This window comes from Anomaloglossus baeobatrachus, chromosome 10, assembly GCF_048569485.1.
Source record: "Anomaloglossus baeobatrachus isolate aAnoBae1 chromosome 10, aAnoBae1.hap1, whole genome shotgun sequence".
In the NCBI taxonomy this organism is placed as follows: domain Eukaryota; kingdom Metazoa; phylum Chordata; class Amphibia; order Anura; family Aromobatidae; genus Anomaloglossus; species Anomaloglossus baeobatrachus.
In genome coordinates, this window is record NC_134362.1 from 75250429 (window position 1) to 75278393 (window position 27965).

The 27965-nt window shown below is 51.3% G+C and overlaps 1 protein-coding gene across 1 annotated transcript in view; it reads left to right on the top strand.

Annotated features, from left to right (window-relative positions):
- CPSF7 (cleavage and polyadenylation specific factor 7) overlaps positions 1-27053 on the top strand; it is an 81751-nt gene extending 54698 nt beyond the window's left edge. The window contains 4 exon segments of the mRNA XM_075325250.1: positions 20269-20384; positions 20491-20638; positions 20903-21043; positions 26142-27053. Coding sequence (XP_075181365.1) covers positions 20269-20384; positions 20491-20638; positions 20903-21038 — 400 coding nt within the window. The 3' untranslated portion in view covers positions 21039-21043; positions 26142-27053.
- Positions 27054-27965: the final 912 nt, after the last annotated feature.

Here is a 27965-nt window from a genome sequence, read left to right on the forward strand (position 1 = left end):
TAACATTACTGCTCATCAGAGTTGCCGGGTCACGCTGCACTGTGCGTGAGACTTGGCGAGACTGATGAGCGATAACATTACTCATATCACTACTCATCAGAGACTTGCGCACAGTGCAGTGTGACCTGGTGACCCTGCAACCCTGATGAGCGGTAACATTACTGATGTTCCTGCTCATCGGATGCGTCTGGTCTCGTGCAGCATTACCCGGCATTGCCTGTAAACAAAGTCTATGAAGTGTCAGAAAGATGCTCCATAGACTGTTTGTCGGATTCACTCTGGACTACGTCTGAACAGCTGGGGGGTTTTTCTTTGTCGCTCCATTGGGAGACCCAGACAATTGGGGTGTATAGCTTCTGCCTCCGGAGGCCACACAAAGTATTACACTTAAAAGTGTAAAGCCCCTCCCCTTCTGCCTATATACCCCCCGTGCATCACGGGTTCCTCAGTTTTCATGCTTTGTGCGGAGGAGGCAGACATCCACGCATAGCTCCACAGCTTAGTCAGCAGCAGCTGCTGACTATGTCGGATGGAAGAAAAGAGGGCCCATAACAGGGCCCCCAGCATGCTCCCTTCTCACCCCACTCTTGTCGGCGGTGTTGTGAAGGTTGAGGTATCCATTGCGGGTACGGAGGCTGGAGCCCACATGCTGTTTTCCTTCCCCATCCCTTAATGGGCTCTGGGTGAAGTGGGATCCTAATCGGTCTCCAGGCACTGAGACCGTGCTCCATCCACAGCCCCTGGGGACTCTGCTGGACAAGGAGCCGAGTATCGTCAGGGACAAGGCCCTGCTACTTTGAGGTACTCTGTGTCCCCGTGGGGACCGCGCACAGAAACACTGCAGCATTGCTGGGTGTGTTAGTGCGCCGGGGACCACAGCGCTGACCGTGCTTGTGCCATCACACACTGCAGCGTGGCTGGGTGTGTTAGTTTACTGGGGTCTACCGCGCTGACCGCGCGCTGCCATTTCACACTGCAGCGCGGCTGGGAGTGTTAGTACGCCGGGGACTACCGCGCCGACCGCGCTTATACGCCGGCCGCGCTTATAACTTTAGTCCCCGGCTTTTGCGGCCTAGTCTCACTCTTTTCCCGCCCCCAGGCCTGCCAGTCAGGGGAAGGGCGGGACGCTGTACGGACATCAGCACTGAGGGCTGGAACATGCTTTGCATACTCCACCCCCCTCACTGTGCACAGTGGGGCACCAGGTTCCCGCACTTTCTAGGGCACGCCCACGGCCCCCTCCTCTCCTCAGGACGCCGGCAGCCATTCCTGTCACCTCTTCTGACGCTGGAGAGGGGAGACAAGCTCTGGGAGCCCAGGACAGGGATTCTGGTGATCACACAACCGCTTTGAGCGGGCGGTAAGCAGCACCTGAGGTGCTGGCCCCACTAGTGCAGAAGTGTACATATAGATTTATATGCTTATAGGCTATACTTTACACTGTATGGTGCACGGTTGATTTTTGGCTATATACCCTCCTGGATTGCTCAGAGGAGACAACAGCATGTCGTCAGCAAAAAGCAAGGGTGCCAAAGCACAGGCTTACTATGCTGCCTGCGCCGCATGTACGGCTATACTACCGGCAGGTTCCACCGACCCTCATTGTGTGCAATGCTCGGCCCCTGTGGCACTTTCTCAGCCGGAGCCTCTGCTAAGGGTGGCCCAGGGGGAACCACATGCTAACACTGTCCAGGTGACGGTGACGGAGTTTGCAGTTTTTACTGATAGACTTTCTGAGACTATGGCTAAGATACTAGAAGCCTTGCAGTCCAGACCGATATCTCAGACCATGGGCACTGTTGAATCATTGCACCATGGTCCCCCTCAGTTGGAACAACAATGTGCTCCCGGGGTGTCTCATAGATCCCAGGGTGAGGTCTCTGACACGGACCGCAGCCCCAGACCGCCTAAGCGAGCTCGCTGGGAAATTCCCTCGACATCATCACATTGTTCAGGGTCTCAGCGGGAGGACTCTCTGTATGATGAAGCGGAGGTAACTGATCAGGATTCTGATCCTGAGGCCGCTCTCAACCTTGATACTCCTGATGGGGACGCCATAGGAATGATCTTATCGCGTCCATCAATCAAATGTTGGATTTCTTTGTCGCTCCATTGGGAGACCCAGACCATTGGGTGTATAGGCTATGCCTCCGGAGGCCGCACAAAGTATTACACTAAAAGTGTAAAGCCCCTCCCCTTCTGCCTATACACCCCCCGTGCTCCCACGGGCTCCTCAGTTTTTTGCTTTGTGCGAAGGAGGCAGTCATGCACGCACAGCTCCACAGATTAGTCAGCAGCAGCTGCTGACTATGTCGGATGGAAGAAAAGTGGGCCCATATAGGGCCCCCAGCATGCTCCCTTCTCACCCCACTCTTGTCGGCGGTGTTGTTAAGGTTGAGGTATCCATTGCGGGTACGGAGGCTGGAGCCCACATGCTGTTTTCCTTCCCCATCCCCCTTAGGGCTCTGGGCGAAGTGGGATCCTATCGGTCTCCAGGCACTGAGGCCGTGCTCCATCCACAGCTCCCGAGGATTCTGCTGGATAGGAGCCGAGTATCGTTCAGGGACATGGCCCTGCTACTTGGAGGTACTCTGTGTCCCCGTGGGGACCGCGCACAGCAACACTCCAGCATTGCTGGGTGTGCTAGTGCACCGGGGACCGCAGCGCTGACCGGGTTAAATGTGCCATTACACACTGCAGCGTCGCTGAGTGTGTTTGTGTATGGGGACTACCGCGCTGACCGCCGCTGCCAGGGTTAACACTGCGGTGCGGCTGGGACTTGTAGTGCGCCGGGGACTTCCGCGCCGGCCGCGCTTATACGGCGGCCGCGCTTATTACTCGAGTCCCCGGCTTTTGCGGCCTAGTCTCTTTTCCTCCCACCCCCAGCCCTGACAGGCAGGGGAAGGGCGGGACGCTGTACAGGACGAGCAGCAATGAGGGATGGAGCATGCTTTGCATACTCCACCCCCCTCACTGTGCACAGTGGGGCACCAGTTCCCGCACTTTCTGGGTCACGCCCACGGCTCCCTCCTCTCCTCAGGACGCCGGCAGCCATTCCTGTCAGCTCCTCGTACGCTGCAGAGGGGGACAAATTCTGGGAGACCCAGGCAGGGATTCGGGTGGCCTCACAACCGCTTTAAGCGGGTGGTAAGCAGCACCTGTGGTGCTAGCCCCATTGTGCAGAAGTGTAATTATAAATTATATGTTTATGGTATATACTTTACACTGTATGGTGCACAGTTGATTTCTGGCTATATACCCTATTGTGTTGCTCAGGGAAGACAATAGCATGGCGCCCACAAAAGGCAGGGGTGCCAAAACACAGGCTTACTGTGCTGCCTGCGCCGCATGTACGACGCCGCTACCGGCAGGTTCCACTGACCCTCATTGTGTGCACTGCTCGGCCCCTGCTGCACTTACTCAGCCGGAGCCTCTGCTAAGGGGGGCCCAGGGGGAACCACCTGCAGACACTGTCCAGGTGACGGGGACGGAGTTTGCAGTCTTTACGGGTAAACTCTCTGAGACTATGGCTAAGATACTAGAAGCCTTGCAGTCCAGACCGGTATCTCAGCACAGGGACACTGTTGAATCATTGTTCCCTGGCCCCCCTCATTTGGACCAACAATGTCCCCCCGGGGTGTCTCATAGATCCCAGGCTGAGGGCTCTGACACAGACCCCAGTCCCAGGCCGACTAAGCAAGCTCGCTGGGAAATTCCCTCGACATCATCATATTGTTCAGGGTCTCAGCGGGGGGAATCTTTGGTTGATGAAGCGGAGACAGCTGATCAGGATTCTGATCCTGAGGCTGCTCTCAATGTTGATACTCCTGACGGAGACGCCATAGTGAACGATCTCATTGCGTCCATCAATCGAATGTTGGATATTTCTCCCTCAGCTCCTCCGGCGGAGGAGTCAGCTTCTCAGCAGGAGAAATTCCATTTCAGGTTTCCCAAGCGTACACCGAGTATGTTACTGGACCACTCTGATTTCAGAGAGGCAGTCCAGAATCACCATGATTGTCCAGATAAGCGTTTTTCTAAGCGCCTTAAGGATACACGTTATCCCTTTCCCCCTGATGTGGTCAAAGGTTGGACTCAGTGTCCCAAGGTGGATCCTCCAATCTCCAGACTGGCGGCTAGATCCATACTTGCAGTGGAAGATGGGGCTTCACTCAAAGATGCCACTGACAGGCAGATGGAGCTCTGGTTGAAATCCATCTATGAAGCTATCGGCGCTTCTTTTGCCCCAGCATTCGCAGCCGTATGGGCGCTACAAGCTATCTCAGCAGGTCAAGCGCAAATTGACGCAGCCACACGCACGTCCGCGCCGCAGGTGGCGTCCTTAACCTCTCAGACGTCGGCATTTGCGTCTTACGCTATTAATGCTGTCCTGGACTCTGCGAGCCGTACGGCGGTTGCATCCGCCAATTCGGTGGTACTCCGCAGGGCCTTGTGGCTACGGGAATGGAAGGCAGATTCTGCTTCCAAAAAGCGCTTAACCAGTTTGCCAATTTCTGGCGACCGATTGTTTGGCGAGCGTTTGGATGAAATCATCAAACAATCCAAGGGAAAGGATACATCCTTACCCCAGCCCAAACCGAACATACCCCAACAGAGGAGGGGGCAGTCGAGGTTTCGGTCCTTTCGGGGCGCAGGCAGGTCCCAATTCTCCTCGTCCAAAAGGCCTCAGAAAGATCAAAGGAACTCTGATTCATGGCGGTCTAAGTCACGTCCTAAAAAGACCACCGGAGGTGCCGCTACCAAAGCGGCTTCCTCATGACTTTCGGCCTCCTCAATCCGCATCCTCGGTCGGTGGCAGGCTCTCCCGCTTTTGCGACACCTGGCTGCCACGGGTAAAAGACCGTTGGGTGAGAGACATTCTGTCTCACGGTTACAAGATAGAGTTCACCTCTCGTTCCCCGATTCGATTCTTCAGGTCATCCCCGCCTCCCGAGCGAGCCGAGGCTCTTCTGCAGGCGCTGGGCACTCTGAAGGCAGAAGGAGTGGTGGTCCCTGTTCCTCTTCAGCAACAGGGTCACGGTTTTTACTCCAACCTGTTTGTGGTCCCAAAGAAGGACGGGTCTTTCCGTCCTGTCCTGGACCTGAAACTGCTCAACAAACACGTAAAGACCAGGCGGTTCCGGATGGAATCCCTCCGCTCCGTCATCGCCTCAATGTCCCAAGGAGATTTCCTTGCATCGATCGATATCAAAGATGCTTATCTCCACGTACCGATTGCTCCAGAGCACCAGCGCTTCTTGCGCTTCGCCATAGGAGACGAACACCTGCAGTTCGTGGCACGGCCGTTCGGCCTGGCAACAGCCCCACGGGTTTTCACCAAGGTTATGGCTACTGTAGTAGCGGTCCTCCACTCTCAGGGTCACTCGGTGATCCCTTACTTGGACGATCTGCTGATCAAGGCACCCTCTCAAGAGGCATGCCAACACAGCCTCGACGCTACTCTGGAGACTCTCCAGAGTTTCGGGTGGATCATCAATTTTCCAAAGTCAAATCTGACACCGGCCCAATCGCTCACATATCTTGGCATGGAGTTTCATACCCTCTCAGCGATAGTGAAGCTTCCGCTGATCAAGCAGCGTTCACTACAGAAAGGGGTGCAATCTCTCCTTCAAGGTCAGGCACACCCCTTGAGGCGCCTCATGCACTTCCTGGGGAAGATGGTGGCAGCAATGGAGGCAGTCCCTTTCGCGCAGTTTCACCTGCGTCCTCTTCAATGGGACATCCTACGCAAATGGGACAGGAAGCCGACGTCCCTCGACAGGAACGTCTCCCTCTCTCAGGCGACCAAAGCTTCCCTTCGGTGGTGGCTTCTTCCCACTTCATTATCGAAGGGGAAATCCTTCCTACCCCCATCCTGGGAGGTGGTCACGACGGACGCGAGTCTGTCAGGGTGGGGAGCGGTCTTTCTCCACCACAGGGCTCAGGGTACGTGGACCCAGCAAGAGTCCTCACTTCAGATCAATGTTCTGGAAATACGGGCAGTGTATCTTGCCCTGAAAGCGTTCCAGCAGTGGCTGGAAGGCAAGCAGATCCGAATTCAGTCGGACAATTCCACAGCGGTGGCATACATCAACCACCAAGGCGGCACACGCAGTCGACAAGCCTTCCAGGAAGTCCGGCGGATTTTGATGTGGGTGGAAGCCACGGCCTCCACCATCTCTGCAGTTCACATCCCAGGCGTGGAAAACTGGGAAGCAGATTATCTCAGTCGCCAGGGCATGGACGCAGGGGAATGGTCCCTTCACCTGGACGTGTTTCAGGAGATCTGTTGCCGCTGGGGGGTGCCGGACGTCGACCTCATGGCGTCCCGGCACAACAACAAGGTACCGACGTTCATGGCACGGTCTCAAGATCCCAGAGCTATGGCGGCAGACGCCTTAGTTCAGGATTGGTCGCAGTTTCAGCTCCCTTATGTGTTTCCTCCGCTGGCACTGTTGCCCAGAGTGTTACGCAAGATCAGGGCCGACTGCCGCCGCGTCATCCTCGTCGCTCCAGACTGGCCGAGGAGGTCGTGGTACCCGGATCTGTGGCATCTCACGGTCGGCCAACCGTGGGCACTACCATTCCGACCAGACTTGCTGTCTCAAGGGCCGTTTTTCCATCTGAATTCTGCGGCCCTCAACCTGACTGTGTGGCCATTGAGTCCTGGATCCTAGCGTCTTCAGTATTATCTCAAGAGGTCATTGCCACTATGAGACAGGCTAGGAAACCAACGTCCGCCAAGATCTACCACAGGACGTGGAAAATTTTCCTGTCGTGGTGCTCTGCTCAGGGTTTTTCTCCCTGGCCTTTTGCCTTGCCCACCTTTCTGTCCTTACTTCAATCTGGACTGGAAAAGGGTTTGTCGCTCGGCTCCCTTAAGGGACAAGTCTCAGCGCTCTCTGTGTTTTTCCAGAAGCGCCTAGCCAGACTTCCACAGGTACGCACGTTCCTGCAGGGGGTTTGTCACATTGTTCCTCCTTACAAGCGGCCGTTAGAACCCTGGGATCTGAACAGGGTGCTGATGGTTCTTCAGAAACCACCATTCGAGCCAATGAGGGATATTTCTCTCTCACGCCTTTCGCAGAAAGTGGTTTTCCTAGTAGCAGTCACTTCTCTTCGGAGAGTGTCTGAGCTAGCAGCATTGTCGTGCAAAGCCCCTTTCCTGGTGTTTCACCAGGACAAGGTGGTTCTGCGTCCGGTTCCGGAATTTCTCCCTAAGGTGGTATCCCCCTTTCATCTCAATCAGGATATCTCCTTACCCTCTTTTTGTCCTCATCCAGTTCACCAATGTGAAAAGGATTTGCACTTGTTAGATCTGGTGAGAGCACTCAGACTCTACATTTCTCGTACGGCGCCCCTGCGCCGCTCGGATGCACTCTTTGTCCTTGTCGCTGGCCAGCGTAAAGGGTCACAGGCTTCCAAATCAACCCTGGCTCGGTGGATCAAGGAGCCAATTCTCGAAGCTTACCGTTCTGCTGGGCTTCCGGTTCCCTCAGGGCTGAAGGCCCATTCTACCAGAGCCGTGGGTGCGTCCTGGGCTTTGCGGCACCAGGCTACGGCTCAGCAGGTGTCAGGCGGCTACCTGGTCGAGCCTGCACACTTTCACGAAACACTATCCGGTGCATACCTATGCTTCGGCGGATGCCAGCCTAGGTAGACGAGTCCTTCAGGCGGCGGTTGCCCACCTGTAGGAAGGGGCCGTTTTACGGCTCTATTACGAGGTATTATTTTACCCACCCAGGGACTGCTTTTGGACGTCCCAATGGTCTGGGTCTCCCAATGGAGCGACAAATAAGAAGGGAATTTTGTTTACTTACCGTAAATTCCTTTTCTTCTAGCTCCAATTGGGAGACCCAGCACCCGCCCCTGTTTTTTTTTGTGTACACATGTTGTTCATGTTGAATGGTTTCAGTTCTCCGATATTCCTTCGGATTGAATTTACTTTAAACCAGTTTATAATTTTTTCCTCCTTCTTGCTTTTGCACCAAAACTGAGGAGCCCGTGGGAGCACGGGGGGTGTATAGGCAGAAGGGGAGGGGCTTTACACTTTTAGTGTAATACTTTGTGCGGCCTCCGGAGGCATAGCCTATACACCCAATGGTCTGGGTCTCCCAATTGGAGCTAGAAGAAAAGGAATTTACGGTAAGTAAACAAAATTCCCTTCATTTCTCCCTCAGCTCCTCCAGTGGAGGAGTCTGCTTCTCAGCAGGAGAAATTCCGCTTCAGGTTTCCCAAGCGTACAACGAGTATGTGTCTGGACCACTCTGACTTCAGAGAGGCAGTCCAGAAACACCGAGCTTGTCCAGATAAGCGTTTTTCCAAGCGCCTTAAGGATACACGTTATCCCTTCCCCCCTGACGTGGTCAAGGGCTGGGATCAGTGTCCCAAGGTGGATCCTCCAATCTCCAGACTGGCGGCTAGATCCATAGTTGCAGTGGAAGATAGGGCTTCACTCAAAGATGCCACTGACAGACAGAGGGAGCTCTGGTTGAAATCCATCTATGAAGCTATCGGCGCGTCTTTTGCTCCAGCATTCGCAGCCGTATGGGCACTCCAAGCTATCTCAGCGGGTCAAGCGCAAATTGACGCAGTCACACGTACGTCTGCGCCGCAAGTGGCGTCCCTAACCTCTCAGACGTCGGCATTTCCGTCCTACGCTATTAATGCTGTCCTGGACTCTGCGAGCCGTATGGCGGTTGCATCCGCCAATTCGGTGGCAATACGCAGGGCCTTGTGGCTACGGGAATGGAAGGCAGATTCTGCTTCCAAAAAGTGCTTAACCAGTTTGCCATTTTCTGGCGACCGCTTGTTTGGTGAGCGATTGGAGCTGCCACAGGTAAAGGACCGTTGGGTGAGAGACATTCTGTCTCACGGTTACAAGATAGAGTTCAGCTCTCGTCCTCCGACTCGATTCTTCAGAACATCTCCGCTTCCCGAGCGAGCCGATGTTCTTCTGCAGGCGCTGGGCACTCTGAAGGCAGAAGGAGTGGTGGTCCCGGTTCCTCTTCAGCAACAGGGTCACGGTTTTTACTCCAACCTGTTTGTGGTTCCAAAGAAGGACGGGTCTTTCCGTCCTGTCCTGGACCTAAAACTGCTCAACAAACACGTAAAGACCAGGCGGTTCCGGATGGAATCCCTCCGCTCCGTCATCGCCTCAATGTCCCAAGGAGATTTCCTTGCATCGATCGATATCAAAGATGCTTATCTCCACGTACCGATTGCTCCAGAGCATCAGCGCTTCCTGCGCTTCGCCATAGGAGACGAACACCTTCAGTTCGTGGCACTGCCGTTCGGCCTGGCGACAGCCCCATGGGTTTTCACCAAGGTCATGGCTACAGTAGTAGCGGTCCTCCACTCTCAGGGTCACTCGGTGATCCCTTACTTAGACGATCTGCTGGTCAAGGCACCCTCTCAAGAGGCATGCCAACACAGCCTCAACGCTACTCTGGAGACTCTCCAGAGTTTCGGGTGGATCATCAATTTTCCAAAGTCAAATCTGACACCGGCCCAATCGCTGACATATCTTGGCATGGAGTTTCATACCCTCTCAGCGATGGTGATGCTTCCGCTGAACAAACAGCGGTCACTGCAGACAGGGTTGCAATCTCTCCTTCAAGGTCAGTCACACCCCTTGATGCGCCTCATGCACTTCCTAGGGAAGATGGTGGCAGCAATGGAGGCAGTCCCTTTCGCGCAGTTTCACCTGTGTCCTCTTCAATGGGACATCCTACGCAAATGGGACAGGAAGTCGACGTCCCTCGACAGGAACGTCTCCCTCTCTCAGGCAGCCAAAGCTTCCCTTCGGTCGTGGCTTCTTCCCACTTCATTGTCGAAGGGGAAATCCTTCCTACCCCCATCCTGGGAGGTGGTCACGACGGACGCGAGTCTGTCAGGGTGGGGAGCAGTCTTTCTCCACCACAGGGCTCAGGGGACGTGGACTCAGCAAGAGTCCTCCCTTCAGATCAATGTTCTGGAGAATCAGGGCAGTGTATCTTGCCCTAAAAGCGTTCCAGCAGTGGCTGGAAGGCAAGCAGATCCGAATTCAGTCGGACAACTCCACAGCGGTGGCTTACATCAACCACCAAGGCGGAACACGCAGTCGGCAAGCCTTCCAGGAAGTCCGGCGGATTTTGATGTGGGTGGAAGCCACGGCCTCCACCATATCCGCAGTTCACATCCCGGGCGTAGAAAACTGGGAAGCAGATTTTCTCAGTCGCCAGGGCATGGACGCAGGGGAATGGTCCCTTCACCCGGACGTGTTTCAGGAGATCTGTTGCCGCTGGGGGATGCCGGACGTCGACCTACTGGCGTCCCGGCACAACAACAAGGTCACGGCATTCATGGCACGATCTCACGATCACAGAGCTCTGGCGGCAGACGCCTTAGTTCAGGATTGGTCGCAGTTTCAACTCCCTTATGTGTTTCCACCTCTGGCACTGTTGCCCAGAGTGTTACGCAAGATCAGGTCAGACTGCCGCCGCGCCATTCTCGTCGATCCAGACTGGCCGAGGAGGTCGTGGTACCCGGATCTGTGGCATCTCACGGGGGGCCAACCGTGGGCACTACCAGACCGACCAGACTTGCTGTCTCAAGGGCCGTTTTTTCCATCTGAGTTCTGCGGCCCTCAACCTGACTGTGTGGCCATTGAGTCCTGGATCCTAGCGTCTTCAGGGTTATCTCAAGAGGTCATTGCCACTATGTGACAGGCCAGGAAACCAACGTCTGCCAAGATCTACCACAGGACGTGGAAGATATTCTTATCTTGGTGCTCTGATCAGGGGTTTTCTCCCTGGCCATTTGCCTTGCCCACCTTTCCTTCCTTTCTTCAATCAGGATTGGAAAAAGGTTTGTCGCTCGGCTCCCTTAAGGGACAAGTCTCAGCGCTTTCTGTGTTCTTTCAGAAGCGTCTTGCCAGGCTTTCTCGGGTACGCACGTTCCTGCAGGGGGTTTGTCACATTGTCCCTCCTTACAGGCGGCCGTTAGAACCCTGGGATCTGAACAGGGTTCTGAGGGCCCTTCAGAAGCCACCTTTCGAGCCTTTGAAGGATATTTCTCTTTCTCGCCTTTCGCAGAAGGTGGTCTTCCTAGTAGCAGTCACATCACTTCGGAGAGTGTCTGAGCTAGCAGCGTTGTCATGCAAGGCTCCTTTCCTGGTGTTTCACCAGGACAAGGTGGTGCTGCGCCCGGTTCCGGAATTTCTTCCTAAGGTGGTATCCACCTTTCATCTCAATCAGGATATCTCCTTACCTTCTTTTTGCCTCATCCAGTTCAGCAATGTGAAAGGGATTTGCATTTGTTAGATCTGGTGAGAGCGCTCAGAATCTACATTTCCCGTACGGCGCCCCTGCGCCGCTCGGAGGCACTCTTTGTCCTTGTCGCTGGTCAGCGTAAGGAGTCACAGGCTTCCAAATCCACCCTGGCTCGGTGGATCAAGGAACCAATTCTCGAAGCCTACCGTTCTTCTGGACTTCCGGTTCCCTCAGGGCTGAAGGCCCATTCTACCAGAGCCGTGGGTGCGTCCTTGGCTTTGCAGCACCAGGCTACGGCTCAGCAGGTGTGCCAGGCGGCTACCTGGTCGAGCCTGCACACTTTCACCAAACACTATCAGGTGCATACCTATGCTTCGGCGGATGCCAGCCTAGGTAGACGAGTCCTTCAGGCGGCGGTTGTCCACCTGTAGGAACGGGCCGTTTTACGGCTCTATTACGAGGTATTATTTTACCCACCCAGGGACAGCTTTTGGACGTCCCAATTGTCTGGGTCTCCCAATGGAGCGACAAAGAAGAAGGGAATTTTGTTTACTTACCGTAAATTCCTTTTCTTCTAGCTCCAATTGGGAGACCCAGCACCCGCCCTGTTCCCTTCGGGCTGTTGTTTTTTCGTGTACACATGTTGTTCATGTTGAATGGTTTCAGTTCTCCGAAATTTCTTCGGATTGAAGTTACTTTAAACCAATTTATTAGCTTTCCTCCTTCTTGCTTTTGCACTAAAACTGAGGAACCCGTGATGCACGGGGGGTGTATAGGCAGAAGGGGAGGGGCTTTACACTTTTAAGTGTAATACTTTGTGTGGCCTCCGGAGGCAGAAGCTATACACCCCAATTGTCTGGGTCTCCCAATTGGAGCTAGAAGAAAAGGAATTTACGGTAAGTAAACAAAATTCCCTTCTTTCTTCTGAATAAAATGGTGAACAAGGGTAAGTGTCTTGTTTAATTTCTCTGACTTTGTATGTTATTTCAAATTAATCTTTTTTGGACTACGACAGATTTGCTTGACTACGACGCACCAGGGCAAACCAGAAGAGCCGAAACTGAGCACCAGAATTGGCGCGTTTAATGTGATGTGCCACTTTTGAGGTGACTGCAGTATGGTATTTTTAGGCTGGAAAGGGGCCTAATAACCATGGACCTTCCCAACGTGATCAGATCAGGCTGCTTTACCTTGCTTTTTACCAAAAATGGGAGGTCCCCATGTCCAATTTTTTTTTTCTTCAATTAGTTATTTGGATAATAGTTGTAAAATCGGTCTGTCTATCTTTCCACATCTTTAACACCTACAAAAACATTCATTTCAATGTCATGCGTTTTTTTTTTCTTCGGCGCTCCATTGGGAGACCCAGACGATTGGGTGTATAGCTACTGCCTCCGGAGGCCACACAAAGTATTACACTAAAAAGTGTAAGGCCCCTCCCCTTCTGCATATACACCCCCCGTGGGATCACGGGCTCCTCAGTTTTATGCTTTGTGCGAAGGAGGTCAGACATCCACGCATAGCTCCACTGTTTAGTCAGCAGCAGCTGCTGACTATGTCGGATGGAAGAAAAGAGGGCCCATACTAGGGCCCCCAGCATGCTCCCTTCTCACCCCACTTTTGTCGGCGGTGTTTGTTAAGGTTGAGGTACCCATTGCGGGTACGGAGGCTGGAGCCCACATGCTGCTTTCCTTCCCCATCCCCCTGAGGGCTCTGGGTGAAGTGGGATCTTACCGGCCTCCAGGCTCTGAGGCCGGGCTCCATCCACAGACCCGGAGATCCTGCTGGAATGGAGCTGAGTATCGTCAGGGACAAGGCCCTGCAACGTTAAGGTACTCTGTGTCCCCGTACAGACCACGCACACACACACCAGCATGCTGGGTGTGTTAGTGCGCCGGGGACAACAGCGCTGCGCGCTGGGGCTATACTCACTGCAGCTTAGCTGAGTGGGTTAATGTGTGGGAAACTGCCGCGCCGGCCGCTGCTAGAAGCTGCGGCGCGGATGAGACTTGTGGTGCGCCGGGGACTTCCGCGCTGACCGTGCTTTTACGACGGCAGCGCTTATAAATCGAGTCCCCGGCTTTTGCGGCCTAGTTTCGTTTCCTTCCCGCCCCCGGGCCTGCCAGTCAGGGAAGGGGCGGGACGCTGTACAATGGTCAGCACCGAGGGCTGGAGTCTTATTTACATACTCCAGCCCCCTCACTGGGCACAGTGGGACGCCAGTTTCCCGCTCTTTGTCTGGGGCACGCCCACGGGAACGGACACAGGCTCTGGGAGACCCGGTCAAGGGATTCTGGCGACCACACACCCGCTTAAGCGGGCGGTAAGCAGCACCTTGGTGCTGACCCCACTAGTGCCACAGTGTTTTGTGTACTTTATGCTTGTACCTATATTTGCACTGTACGGTCGCTTCTTGGCTATATACCCCTGGATTGCTCTGAGGAGACAACAGCATGTCATCCGCAGAAAAGCAAGGGTGCCAAGGCACAGGCTTTCTATGCTGTCTGTACCGCATGTGAGGCTGTTTTACCGGCAGGTTCCACTAACCCCCATTGGGTAGATTGGGTAGAGTCTCTGCTAGTGGTGGCCCAGAGAGAGCCACCTGTGAAACTGTCCAGAGGACAGAGTTTGCAGTTTTTTGCGGATAAAATGTCTGGGACTATGACCAAGATTCTAGAAACTTTGCAGTCCAGGCCGGTGACTCAGACAATGGGCACTGTTGAACAATGCCCCCCGGTCTCCCTCAGTTGGAACTAATACGTGCTCCAAGGGGGTCCCATACATCCCAGGCTGAAGGCTCTGCACGGACGACAGTCCCAGTCAGCCTAAGCGAGCTCGCTGGGAGAGACCCTCGACTTCACACACTGGTCAGGGTCTCAGCGAGAGGATTCTCTGTATGATGAGGCAGAGGTAGCTGATCAGGATTCTGATCCTGAGACCGCTTTCAATCTGGATGCTCCTAATAGTGACGCCATAGTGAACGATCTCATAGCGTCCATCAATAGACTGGTGGATATTTCTCCCTCAGCCCCTCCAGTGGAGGAGTCAGCTTCGCAGCAGGAGAAATTCCATTTCAGGTATCCCAAGCGTAAATTCAGTACTTTTTGGGCCACTCTGACTTCAGAGAAGCAGTCCAGAAACACCACGCTTATCCAGACAAGCGTTTCTCCACACGTCTTTAGGATACACGTTATCCCTTTCCCCCTGACGTGGTCAAGCGCTGGACCCAGTGCCCAAAGGTGGATCCCCCAATCTCCAGGCTTGCGGCTAGATCCATAGTTGCAGTGGAAGATGGGACTTCACTTAAAGATGCCATTGACAGACAGATGGACCTCTGGTTGAAATCTGTCAATGAAGCTATCGGCGTGTCGTTTGCTCCGGCATTCGCAGCCGTATGGGCGCTCCAAGCTATTTCAGCTGGTCTTGCGCAGGTGGACACCGTCACACGTACATCTGTGCCGCAGATGGCGTCCTTAACCTCGCATATGTTTGCATTGCGACTTACGCTATTAATGCTGTCCTGGACTCTACGAGCCGTACGTCAGTGGCGTCCGCCAACTCCGTGGTTTTTACGCAGAGCCTTGTGGTTAAGGGAATGGAAGGCAGATTCTGCTTCCAAAAAGTGTTTAACCAGTTTGCCATTATCTGGTGTCAGACTGTTTGGTGAGCGATTGGATGAAATCATTAAACAGTCCAAGGGTAAGGATTCTTCCTTACACCAGCCCAGATCAAACAAAACCCAACAGAGGAAAGGACAGTCGAGGTTTCGGTCCTTTCCAGGCTCGGGCAGGTCCCAGTTTTCCTCGTCCATAAGGACTCCAAAGGCTCAGAGGGACTCAGATTCCTGGCGGGCTCAATCACGCCCAAAGAAGGCAGCCGGAGGAACCGCTACCAAGGCGGTTTCCTCATGACTTTCAGCCCTCTCTCTCCGCATCCGCGGTCGGTGGCAGACTCTCCCGCTTTGGCGACATTTAGCTGCCACAGGTCAAAAACCGGTGGGTGAGAGACATTTGTCTCACGTGTACAGGATAGAGTTCTGTGCTCGTCCTCCGGCTCGATTCTTCAGAACTTCCCCACCTCCCGACCGAGCCGATGCTCTTCTGCAGGCAGAAGGAGTGGTAATCCCTGTTCCTCTGCAGGAACAAGGTCACGGTTTTTACTCCAATCTGGTTGTGGTGCCAAAAAAGGACGGCTCTTTCCGTTCCGTTCTGGACCTATAACTGCCCAACACATGAAAACCAGGCGGTTCCGGATGGAATCCCTCCGCTCCGTCATTGCCTCAATGTCTCAAGGAGATTTCCTAGCATCAATAGACATCAGGATGCTTATCTCCACGTGCCGATTGCTCCAGAGCACCAGCGTTTGCTACGATTCGTTATAGAAGACGAGCATCTTCAGTTCGTAGCCCTGCCCTTCGGTCTGGCGACAGCCCCATGGGTTTTCACCAAGGTCATGGCAGCAGTGGTAGCAGTCCTGCACTCTCAGGGTCACTCTGTGATCCCTTACTTGGACGATCTACTTCTCAAGGCACCCTCTCAAGAGGCATGCCAACACGGCCTGAACGTTGCGCTGGAGACTCTCCAGAGTTTCGGGTGGATCATCAACTTTTCAAAGTTAATTCTGACCCCGACCCAATCGCTGACATATCTTGGCATGGAGTTTCATACTCTCTCAGCGATAGTGAAGCTTCCGCTGGACAAACAGCGTTCACTACAGACGGGGGTGCAGTCTCTCCTTCAAGGCCAGTCACACCCCTTAAGACGCCTCATGCACTTCTTAGCGAAGATGGTAGCAGCAATGGAGGCAGTCCCTTTCGCGCAGTTTCATCTGCGTCCACTGCAATGGGACATTCTCCGCCAATGGGATGGGAAGTCGACGTCCCTAGACAGGAACGTCTCCCTTTCTCAGACGGTCAAGGACTCTCTTCAGTGGTGGCTTCTTCCCACCTCATTGTCAAAAGGAAAGTCCTTCCTACCCCCATCCTGGGCGGTGGTCACGACAGGCGCGAGTCTGTCAGGGTGGGGAGCAGTCTTTCTCCACCACAGGGCTCAGGGTACGTGGACTCAGCAAGAGTCCACCCTTCAGATCAATGTTCTGGAAATCTGGGCAGTGTATCTTGCCCTGCAAGCCTTCCAGCAGTGGCTGGAAGGCAAACAGATCCGAATTCAGTCGGACAACTCCACAGCGGTGGCATACATCAACCACCAAGGCGGAACACGCAGTCGGCAAGCCTCCCAGGCAGTCCGGCCGATTCTGATGTGGGTGGAAGACAGAGCATCCACCATATCCGCAGTTCACATCCCGGGCGTAGAAAACTGGGAAGCAGACTTCCTCAGTCGCCAGGGTATGGACGCAGGGGAATGGTCTCTGCACCCGGACGTGTTTCAGGAAATCTGTAGCCGCTGGGGGATGCCGGACGTCGACCTAATGGCGTCTCGGCACAACAACAAGGTCCCGATTTTCATGGCGCGGTCTCACGATCAAAGAGCTCTGGCGGCAGGCGCCTTAGTTCGGGATGGGTCGCAGTTCCAGCTACCCTATGTGTTTCCCCCTCTGGCACTGTTGCCCAGAGTGCTACGCAAGATCAGCTCCGATTGCCGCCGCGCCATCCTCGTCGCCCCAGACTGGCCGAGGAGGTCGTGGTACCCGGATCTGTGGCATCTCACGGTCGGCCAACCGTGGGCACTACCAGACCGGCCAGACTTACTGTCCCAAGGGCCGTTTTTCTGTCTGAATTCTACGGCCCTGAACCTGACTGTGTGGCCATTGAGTCCTGGATCCTAGCGTCTTCAGGATTATCTCAAGACGTCATTGCCACCATGAGACTGGCTAGGAAGCCGACGTCTGCCAAGATCTACCACAGGACGTGGAAGATATTCTTATCTTAGTGCTCTGCTCAGGGAGTGTCTCCCTGGCCATTTGCATTGCCTACTTTTCTTTCCTTCCTGCAATCTGGTGTGGAAAAAGGTTTGTCGCTCGGCTCCCTTAAAGTACAAGTCCCAGCGCTGTCTGTATTCTTTCAGAAGCGCCTAGCACGACTTCCTCAGGTACGCACGTTCCTGCAGGGGGTTTGTCACATTGTCCCTCCTCTGTATTCTTTCAGAAGCGCCTAGCACGACTTCCTCAGGTACGCACGTTCCTGCAGGGGGTTTGTCACATTGTCCCTCCGTACAAGAGGCCGTTAGACCCATGGGATCTGAACAGGGTACTAATTGCTCTCCAGAAGCCGTCCTTCGAGCCTTTGAGGGATGTTTCACTTTCTCGACTTTCACAGAAAGTGGCCTTTCTGGTAGCGGTCACATCTCTTCGGAGAGTGTCCGAACTAGCAGCGCGGTCAGCCAAAGCTCCCTTCCTGGTGTTTCACCAAGACAAGGTAGTGCTGCGCCCGATTCCGGAGTTTCTCCCTAAGGTGGTATCCCCCTTTCATCTCAATCAGGATATCTCCTTACCTTCCTTTTGTCCTCATCCAGTTCATCGATATGAAATGGATTTGCATTTGTTGGATCTGGTGAGAGCACTCAGAATCTACATTTCCCGCACGGCGCCCCTGCGCCGCTCGGATGCACTCTTTGTACTTGACTCTGGTCAGCGTAAAGGGTCGCAGGCTTCCAAATCCACCCTGGCTCGATGGATCAAGGAACCAATTCTTGAAGCCTACCGTTCTGCTGGGCTTCCGGTTCCATCAGGGCTGAAGGCCCATTCTACCAGAGCCGTGGGTGCGTCCTGGGCATTACGGCACCAGGCTACGGCTCAGCAGGTGTGCCAGGCAGCTACCTGGTCGAGTCTGCACACTTTCACCAAGCATTATCAGGTGCATACCTACGCTTAGGCGGATGCCAGCCTAGGTAGAAGAGTCCTGCAGGCGGCGGTTGCCTCCATGTAGGGAAGGGCTGTTTTACGGCCCTAACTTGAGGTATTAATTTACCCACCCAGGGACTGCTTTTGGACGTCCCAATCGTCTGGGTCTCCCAATGGAGCGCCGAAGAAGAAGGGAATTTTGTTACTTACCGTAAATTCCTTTTCTTCTAGCTCCAATTGGGAGACCCAGCACCCGCCCTGTTTCCTTCGGGATTTTTGGTTTTTCGGGTACACATGTTGTTCATGTTGAATGGTTTCAGTTCTCCGATGTTCCTTCGGATTGAATTTGTTTAACCAGTTATTGGCTTTCCTCCTTCTTGCTTTTGCACTAAAACTGAGGAGCCCGTGATCCCACGGGGGGTGTATATGCAGAAGGGGAGGGGCCTTACACTTTTTAGTGTAATACTTTGTGTGGCCTCCGGAGGCAGTAGCTATACACCCAATCGTCTGGGTCTCCCAATTGGAGCTAGAAGAAAAGGAATTTACGGTAAGTAACAAAATTCCCTTCTTTTCGTATGTGTCACATGGACAGAACACTGATGACACACACAAACAGCCAAAACGTAACGCATCACACATACGTTTTTTAACATACGTGTGTAGGGGGCCTAAGGCCTTGTGCGCACTTGGCATATTTTACTGCGGGTTTGCTGCATTTTTTGCTGCAGAAAATGTTCATAACCTTTCTGTAGTGATTCACCAGCAAAACCTATGGGGAAAAAAATGCTGTGCGCACTAGTTGGATTTTGACAGCTACAGGTTTTGCTGCGGGATCACACAGACATATAGAATACACACAGAAATCAAACGTACATATTAAAAATAAAAAAACCGTGGGCTCCGCCGTATTTTTACCGTCCAGCCGAGGTAAACGCACAGCGGTGGCCCGGTATTCTCAGGCTGGGGAGGGCGAGGGCCATGGTTAATCCCCCCCCCCCCCCCCCCCCACCTGCAACTGAGAATATCAGCCCGCAGCTGCCCCGAGACTGTCGCATCCATTATGCGACAGTCCCGGAGTGTCCCCGGCTCTTCCAGATCGCCGTCATGCGGAGGCAATAAGGGTAATAACGAGTTAATGGCAGCGAATTGCTGCCACTAAGTCCAGGCTTAATCATGGCAGCGTCTATGGGACAGCTTACATAATTAACCTGTTAGTAAAGTGAATAAACACACACACCGAAAAATCCTTTATTTTAACTAAAATAGCAAAAAAGCCCCTCTTTCACCCCTTTATTGACCCCTCCCAACACACAGCTCCGGCGTAATCCACGCAGGTCCCACGACGCTTGCAGACTGCTGCAGCCGCGACTGACACGCTGTACTGAATGCAGCCTCGTAACGAGACTGCAGAGGTAATTACATGTCATTTCTCACTGTCGGTAATGTGAATACATTACCGCTCGTGAGAACTAGTGTGTCCTCACAGGGACGGACTCTATCTATTGATTGATCTGTCCTCTATCTATTGATTATCCATCCATCTATATATCTATCCATTATCTATCCCTCTATCTATCCTTCTATCTATCTATGTATCTATTATCTATGTCTTCTATCTATCTCAGAAGGAAATCACTTTTTTTTTTCTTTTTTCAATGTGCTTTATTGCATTGAATGCATTAAAACACATGTACCAACCTGCGGAAAAACCGCAACAAAATGCATGCGGATTTCGGTGCGGTTATTTTTTTTTTTTACGCGGGAGCGGAAATCTTTCAGAGCCTGCGGAAATTTCTTAAGAAAATTCAATTTTCTAGTGCGTACAAGGCCTTAATCTGCCAAGGGGATATAGCTGTTCCTAAATGTTTAATCTAAGCTTCTCATTTTTTATACCCACAGCAGTCCTTTACTTGCAACTACAAAATACACGTGAATCCAGCTTACATGTTTCAGACATCAGAGCCTGCACAATTCTAACCCCTAACACACAGTGTTATCTCTCAACTGAAAGGAGGATAGTCTTACACAGCTGTCAATATAGTGAGACAGAGAAGAGCCCAACTTCTGCCTGTACTGGTTATGTTATCCCTTATGGTTACTGGTTATGTTTATCTCTTAGATATAAAAAAAAAGCTATTTCCTGTTGCTTGTTTTCTTATTTAGATTTAGTGTAAATTGTGAAGCTAATTCTTTGAGGGTTTTATTTTAATCTTTTTAGAGACATGAAACTCCAGCAACCTCCTGTCAGTGAAGGAGAATTTGAAGAGTTAATGAACAGAAATCGAGCGATATCAAGGAGTGCCCTTTCCAATGCAGTTTGTGGAGCAACGTCAGGTATGAATTAATTTTCACCCTTAGTTTACGTTTTTTTTTTATATATATATTTCTGTTTTGTCATCTTACTTTCCCCTACAGTGGTTAATATATTTTTCCCATACAGGAGATTTTGCAACTTCCATAAAAACCCTAGAGACAGCTATTGCAGTTATCAAGGAGTCTCGTGTAGCGAACGATGATCGATGTCGTGTGCTCCTCACCTCCCTCAGAGATTGCCTACATGGAATACAGGACAAGGCCAATTCTTCCAGGTAACAATGTGCCTATATTTCATCATCCACCACGCCATGACAGACCTCATTTTCTAGATACCCGATTATTTGGAGATTTCTACCTATTCCGCAATCCTACTGGTTCACTATTTTATTGATAGTTTTAGAAAATTGTTCAAATACTATTTTTTGGGACTCTAGGGTAAAAGAGGAATTTTGTTAATCTGCTTTACTGTATAAGATTTCACATACAAGACGTTCTCCACCTTCCTATTTGCCACAACTGATATATTACCATTACAGGAAGCGACATCGCTCTAGGGAAAGATCACCTAGCCGATCACGGGAAGGCAGCAGTCGACGTCATAGAGACCCACATGAAGAACGATCAGATGATTATTATCATGATCGGCATCGTGACAAGGACCGTCATCGTTAGTGAAGGTAATAGTGGAAAGCGTTATTTCTAATAGACCACTTCTTAGCAAAAACCATTGTATACAATAAAGTGATTTAACAGTTTGACAGGCTATATGTATCTCGTGTGTGTGTGTGTGTGTGTGTGTGTGTGTGTGTATATATAATATATTATAGTTTTTTCTATTTTTTTTATATTTATGTACATATATTATTAGTTTTAAACCAATATGTATATATATATATTAGTTTTAAATCTAGATATGTTTTTTAATGTGTGTATGTGTCTGTCTCTTTCCCCGTCTGTCTCTTTCCCCGTCTGTCTCTTTCCCCGTCTGTCTCTTTCCCCGTCTGTCTCTTTCCCCGTCTGTCTCTTTCCCCGTCTGTCTCTTTCCCCGTCTGTCTCTTTCCCCGTCTGTCTCTTTCCCCGTCTGTCTCTTTCCCCGTCTGTCTCTTTCCCCGTCTGTCTCTTTCCCCGTCTGTCTCTTTCCCCGTCTGTCTCTTTCCCCGTCTGTCTCTTTCCCCGTCTGTCTCTTTCCCCGTCTGTCTCTTTCCCCGTCTGTCTCTTTCCCCGTCTGTCTCTTTCCCCGTCTGTCTCTTTCCCCGTCTGTCTCTTTCCCCGTCTGTCTCCCCACCGACGACATATTACCTCACACATAAGCTTGTTATACTAACAGTTTATTTTGTTCCTATAGCAACCACTGACAGTTGCTATTTATAGCCTGTATTCAGTTTAATGGAGGCAGGATTTTGGATAGTAACTGTAAAGCGCAGCGTTAAATTTTTCTGTAAAAACATAGTCTGACGTTCCCTGGGTCACATGGAGTATCTGTGCAAAATTTCGTGATTGTAAATGCGACGGTGCAAATTCCTTTAGCGGACATACACACGTACATACATACATACACACACTCAGCTTGATATATATATATATGTATGTATGTATATGTATATATATATATATATATATATATATATATATATATATATATATATATATATATATATATATAATGTGTGTGTGTGTGTCTGTGGATCCACCTGATGAAGACAGCTTGCCTATTGAAACCCTGTTCTCGTTTATGAACGATAAAGGCTTTTAAGGATGGAAGAAATTGCTCCTTCTAAGCGCTCCTTGGACCGTTTACATCTCCAGCTTTTTATATTACAGGACGGAGGCATAGTGATATAGCTATATCACTGGTGGGGGGAGGCACAGTTAGATCACTGGGGGGGAGGCACAGCTAGATCACTAGGGGGGAGGCACAGCTAGATCACTAGGGGGGAGGCACAGCTAGATCACTAGGGGGGAGGCACAGCTAGATCACTGGGGGGGGAGGCACAGCTAGATCACTAGGGGGGAGGTACAGCTAGATCACTGGGGGGTAGGCACAGCTAGATCACTGGGGGGTAGGCAAAGCTAGATCACTGGGGGGGAGGCAGAGCTAGATCACTGGGGGGGAGGCAGAGCTAGATCACTGGGGGGAGGCAGAGCTAGATCACTGGGGGGGAGGCAGAGCTAGATCACTGGGGGGGAGGCAGAGCTAGATCACTGGGGGGGAGGCAGAGCTAGATCACTGGGGGGGAGGCAGAGCTAGATCACTGGGGGGAGGCAGAGCTAGATCACTGGGGGGGAGGCAGAGCTAGATCACTGGGGGGGAGGCAGAGCTAGATCACTGGGGGGGAGGCAGAGCTAGATCACTGGGGGGGAGGCAGAGCTAGATCACTGGGGGGTAGGCACAGCTAGATCACTGGGGGGTAGGCACAGCTAGATCACTGGGGGGTAGGCACAGCTAGATCACTGGGGGGTAGGCACAGCTAGATCACTGGGGGGGAGGCAGAGCTAGATCTCTGGGGGGGAGGCAGAGCTAGATCACTGGGGGGGAGGCAGAGCTAGATCACTGGGGGGGAGGCAGAGCTAGATCACTGGGGGGGAGGCAGAGCTAGATCACTGGGGGGGAGGCAGAGCTAGATCACTGGGGGGGAGGCAGAGCTAGATCACTGGGGGGGAGGCAGAGCTAGATCACTGGGGGGGGAGGCAGAGCTAGATCACTGGGGGGAGGCAGAGCTAGATCACTGGGGGGGAGGCAGAGCTAGATCACTGGGGGGGAGGCAGAGCTAGATCACTGGGGGGGAGGCAGAGCTAGATCACTGGGGGGGAGGCAGAGCTAGATCACTGGGGGGGAGGCAGAGCTAGATCACTGGGGGGGAGGCAGAGCTAGATCACTGGGGGGGAGGCAGAGCTAGATCACTGGGGGGGAGGCAGAGCTAGATCACTGGGGGGGAGGCAGAGCTAGATCACTGGGGGGGAGGCAGAGCTAGATCACTGGGGGGGAGGCAGAGCTAGATCACGGGGGGGAGGCACAGCTAGATCACTGGGGGGGAGGCACAGCTAGATCACTGGGGGAGAGGCACACAAACCTGGGGTGATACACAGCATTGGGGGGCACACTGCACTGAGGGTTGCACACAACTCGGGGAGGGGGGTGGTACACAGAACTGGGAAGGGGGGGGGGGGCCCACAAAGCACTGGATGGGCACGCGGCAGGCGAGGCAGCGAGGGCAGTCGCTAGACACACAGTAGCGCCAGACTCACAGCACCAGAGAGTAGGTGCCGGATAACAGCTACAGAGGGCGGGCGGGCACAGAGCTCCGGAGGGCATAGGGCGGGCAAGCACAGACCTCCGGAGGGCAGAGGGCGGGCGGGCACAGCTCTGGAGGGCAGAGGGTGGGCGGGCACACACAGCTGGAAGCTGTGAAGCTGCTGTGGGACGGAAGCCCAGAACGCTAAACCCGCCCACAAAGTTAGTCGTTGGCACACCAGCATTGGCCAGCGGAAGAACCCATTGGTACCCACAAGCAGTGCATGTGGGGATTTAAAGGGCCAGCGGCCTGCAAGACCGCGGTGGCGGCTCGAGCACTGCCGCCCCCGGGAATCTGCCCGGGGGGCGCAGAAAAGGTCATGGCGGGCCACGGGCCGGAGGTTCCCCACCCCTGGTCTAAGTGGTCTGTAGGAGCCAGAACCCTTAACCCCTTCACGACCGGCCGATTTTTCGCTTTCCAGGTTTTCTTTCGCCATTCTTCTTCTGAGAGTCGTAACTTTTTTTTATTTTCCAGTCAATATGGTCATGTGAGGGCTCATTTTTTGCGGAACGAGTTGTACTTTTAAATGAAACCATACGTTTTACCATATAGTGTACCGGAAAATGGCAAAAAAGTTCCAAATGCAGAAAAATTGCAAAAAAAGTGCAATAGCACTATTGTTTTTGAGATATTTTATTCACTGTGTTCACTATATGATAAACCTGATTAGTGGGTGTGATGCCTCAGGTCAGTGCGAGTTCGTAGACACCAAACATGTATAGGTTTACTTTTATATAAGGGGTTAAAAAAAATCGGAAGTTTGTCCGAAAAAAGTGGCGCACGTTTTATGCCATATTCAGTGACCCGTAGCGTTCTCATTTATCGGGATCTATGGCTCAGTGATGGCTTATTTTTTTCGTCTTCGTTTTGGCCTGAGCAATATACAGCTGCAATTCCATCTTGCTGTAAGTAATGTTATTTTTTTCGTCTTGAGCTGACGTTTTTAAAGGTACCATTTTTGCGCAGATGCTACGTTTTGATCGCCTGTTATTGCATTTTGCGCAAAAGTTGTGGCGACAAAAAAACATCATTTTGGCGTTTGGAATTTTTTTTCCCGCTATGCCGTTTACTGATCAGATTAATTGATTTTATTTTTTGATAGATCGGGCGTTTTTGAATGCGGCGATACCAAATGTGTGTATATTTTTTATTTTTTAACCCTTTAATTTTCAATGGGGCGAATGGGGGGTGATTTGAACTTTTAGGTTGTTTGTTTTTTGTTTTGTTTTTTTAATTTTTTACTAGTCCCCCTAGGGGGCTATATAGCGCAGAGCGATTGGATTGCTGATCACTATCTGCTGATAACAGCAACACAGCTGTAAACAGCAGATACGCTCACTTTCTTTTTCACTGGGCTGCGGGCCAAGTGAAAGTGAAAGCAATTCATGTGTAGTACAGGAGTCATCACATGACCCTGTGCTACCATGACAACTACCGGAAGTCACGTGATCATTGTCATGTGACTTCCGGTATCGGGCGGTAAGTAAAAGCTTACCGCGATTACGCTTATAAAGGCGCTGTCACACATTGACAGCACCATTTAAGGGGTTTAAACGGCATGAGCAGATAACTATTCTGCTCGTGCCTAGCAGACACACATCTCAGCTGTGAAAATCAGCTTAGATGTGCGCCGATCGCGGCATGCTGTCGCTGGCAGACCGCGGGCAGTAACATTATGACTGCTAAGACGTAAAATTACTGCCCGCGGTCGTTAAGGGGTTAATGGTTGTTGCGGATCAAATGCTTTTTTTTTCTCTGTAAAATTCAAATAAATGTATATAATTTATACAATGTGATTTTCTGGATTTTATTTTGGATATTCTATTTTTCACTATTAAAATTAACCTACCCTTAAAATTATAGACTGTTCATGTCTTTATCAGTGGGCAAACTTACAAGATCAGCAAGGGATCAAATAATTATTTTCTTCACTGTATAGTAGTTTCTATCTTAAGGCAGTCAGTGTGGGGGGAGGGTAAGTACAATAGAGCTGAGAGCACCCTTGTGATGGAAGCAGCAAGAGGTGTTTGTAATGATACATAGCTCTGCGCTACTCCCCTCCTTCCACACTGACTGCCATGAAATGAAAGTTCCAGGAGGTGTTTGTAATAACACATAGCTCTGCTGTACTCTACACAGTAGGTGCAGAGATCACTGTGAAGAGCAGGGCTGTCTCATTACTCATCTCTCACAGAAATAACCAGTTGTAATCATTTCTGTGTTTTTGTTTTTTTTACCTGTGCATAATGCTTCTTGCTTATAATTGGTCAATATCCTACAGGGGGAAAAGAGTTTCCCAGAATCTAATCTTTGCAAGCTAATATTTGTGCAACAAACATTCAGACAAGTCACATGAGGACATGGTATGGAGTTTTGGGTGGGCTCCCTTTGTGTGACCTGTTTTGATCATGGCCAGAGGGTTTAGTTTATCAAATGTATCCAGTCTTTTGTAAAGATCTAACAAGCCATTTTCTGTTTTCAGATCTCCAGGAAGATGCACAGAATTTTTTTTTTTTCTTTTTAATAAGAGGGACAATTTTGTTGCTGTGACGTACAGAAGATGCTTGACCCTCCCAGCTTCAAATTGTTGCACCCCCTTCCCCCGGGATTTATTCCATTTCATGCAGGGACCATCTTGTCTCCATTACAAAGCACAGCTCCCTCCATCCGTTCCAAAAATCAACACATCTCCCCCGGAAACTCAGAAGATGCAGCCTCTCGTCTGTGCGGGCCATTCTGTCCTTTTCTCAAGATGAATTTTTCTTTGGTAAAATTTGCCATGGTTCCACCAGAAAATAATTGATTTCTTTCTCCTCCTCCTTCTGTTCTCTCGTTGTTCTTGTTGCAGTTCTGTTCATATTAAGAAATTATTTATCTAAAGTGGTTCTAACTTCTCTACAGTAACACGTGTAACTTCCATCTCTGTTCTGTAAGTGCACTGACATCATACCGCCTGTTTTGATCCCTTCCCCCCCCCCCTTTATTTCTTATGGTTGCCAGAATGGGTGAGGTGTGCTGGAAAAACCAGCATAATGTGTTGCATAATAAGACCACTCGGTGTTGAGGGGAACTGGAAAAATGAACTAACTCCCCGTCCTATCCTCTTCTTATAGTATTTAGGTTGTATGGAGGGAGTGCATTAACCAGATTGGTTATCAGAGAGGAGAGTTCAGTGCTTGGCCTAAAAATTATAATTTTTTTTTAATTAAAAAAAAACAAACAAAAAAAAAAAAAACAGTATCAAGAATTAGTTGCGCATCTACAGTGGGTCATTGTAGCTTACAAGGCACCATTAAATACCCTTGCCTTACAGCAGTGGGGAATTCACCTCTCCCACCAAACATTCATTATCTCTATCTGGGAATTGTGAATAAACTTGATAATGTTGTCAATATTTTACATGAGTCGTCTTCTTTTTCAAGACCAAGTTTATATAATGTGCTTAAGGTAGAAAGGAAAGCGCTGCACAAATCCAGATTATATGGGATTGGGGGAGGGGAATTGTTAATCGGAGCCGCTCAGCCTTGCCAAGTACGTTGTGATTCCAGCTGCCCAGCGACACACTTTGCCTTTTTAAATTTGCAGGTCAAGTTAAGAATTAGTTTCTGGGTGCCAAACCATTGCTGGACCAACCTTAAAGAGGTGGTTGACTACACTGCAGTAGTGGCCACATCTCTGTAAAACTGATAGGGAAGGCGTTTTCTAAATACCTTGTTCAGCCAATTCTGCCTGTGAGCGGCGCTATTGCGGGCCACTCATCCCCATGAAGTGGCCACCCCGGGCTCCATGACCTCTGAGAGCCGGTGAGGTCACGTCAACTTTCAGATGACCAGACATCACCAAGGCTAGCCTCAGTCTTCCTGAGTGACTGGGCCGTGGGTGGCGTTTCACCGCTCATCACAGCCCAGCATTGCTCCTGCTTGCAGTGCTCTGCAGCGAAGGAGAGCATGCGACATGCTGGGCTGTGACAAGCAGTGAAACACCACCCACGGCCCAGTCACTCAGGAAGACTGAGGCTAGCCTTGGTGATGTCTGGTCAACTGAAAGTTGACGTGACCTCACCGGATCTCAAAGATCACGGAGCCCGGGGTGGCCACTTCATGAGGATGAGTGGACCGCAATAGCGCCGCTCACAGGCAGAATTGGCTGAACAAGGTATTTAGAAAAAGCCTTACCTATCAGTTTTACAGGGATGTGGCCACTCTTGCAGAGCAGTGAACCACCCCTTTAAATTGCCACTGTACTTTTAAGACAACTGGAGCAAATTTGATAAAATGATTTGCAGATTGGCTATTTATTTAACGGG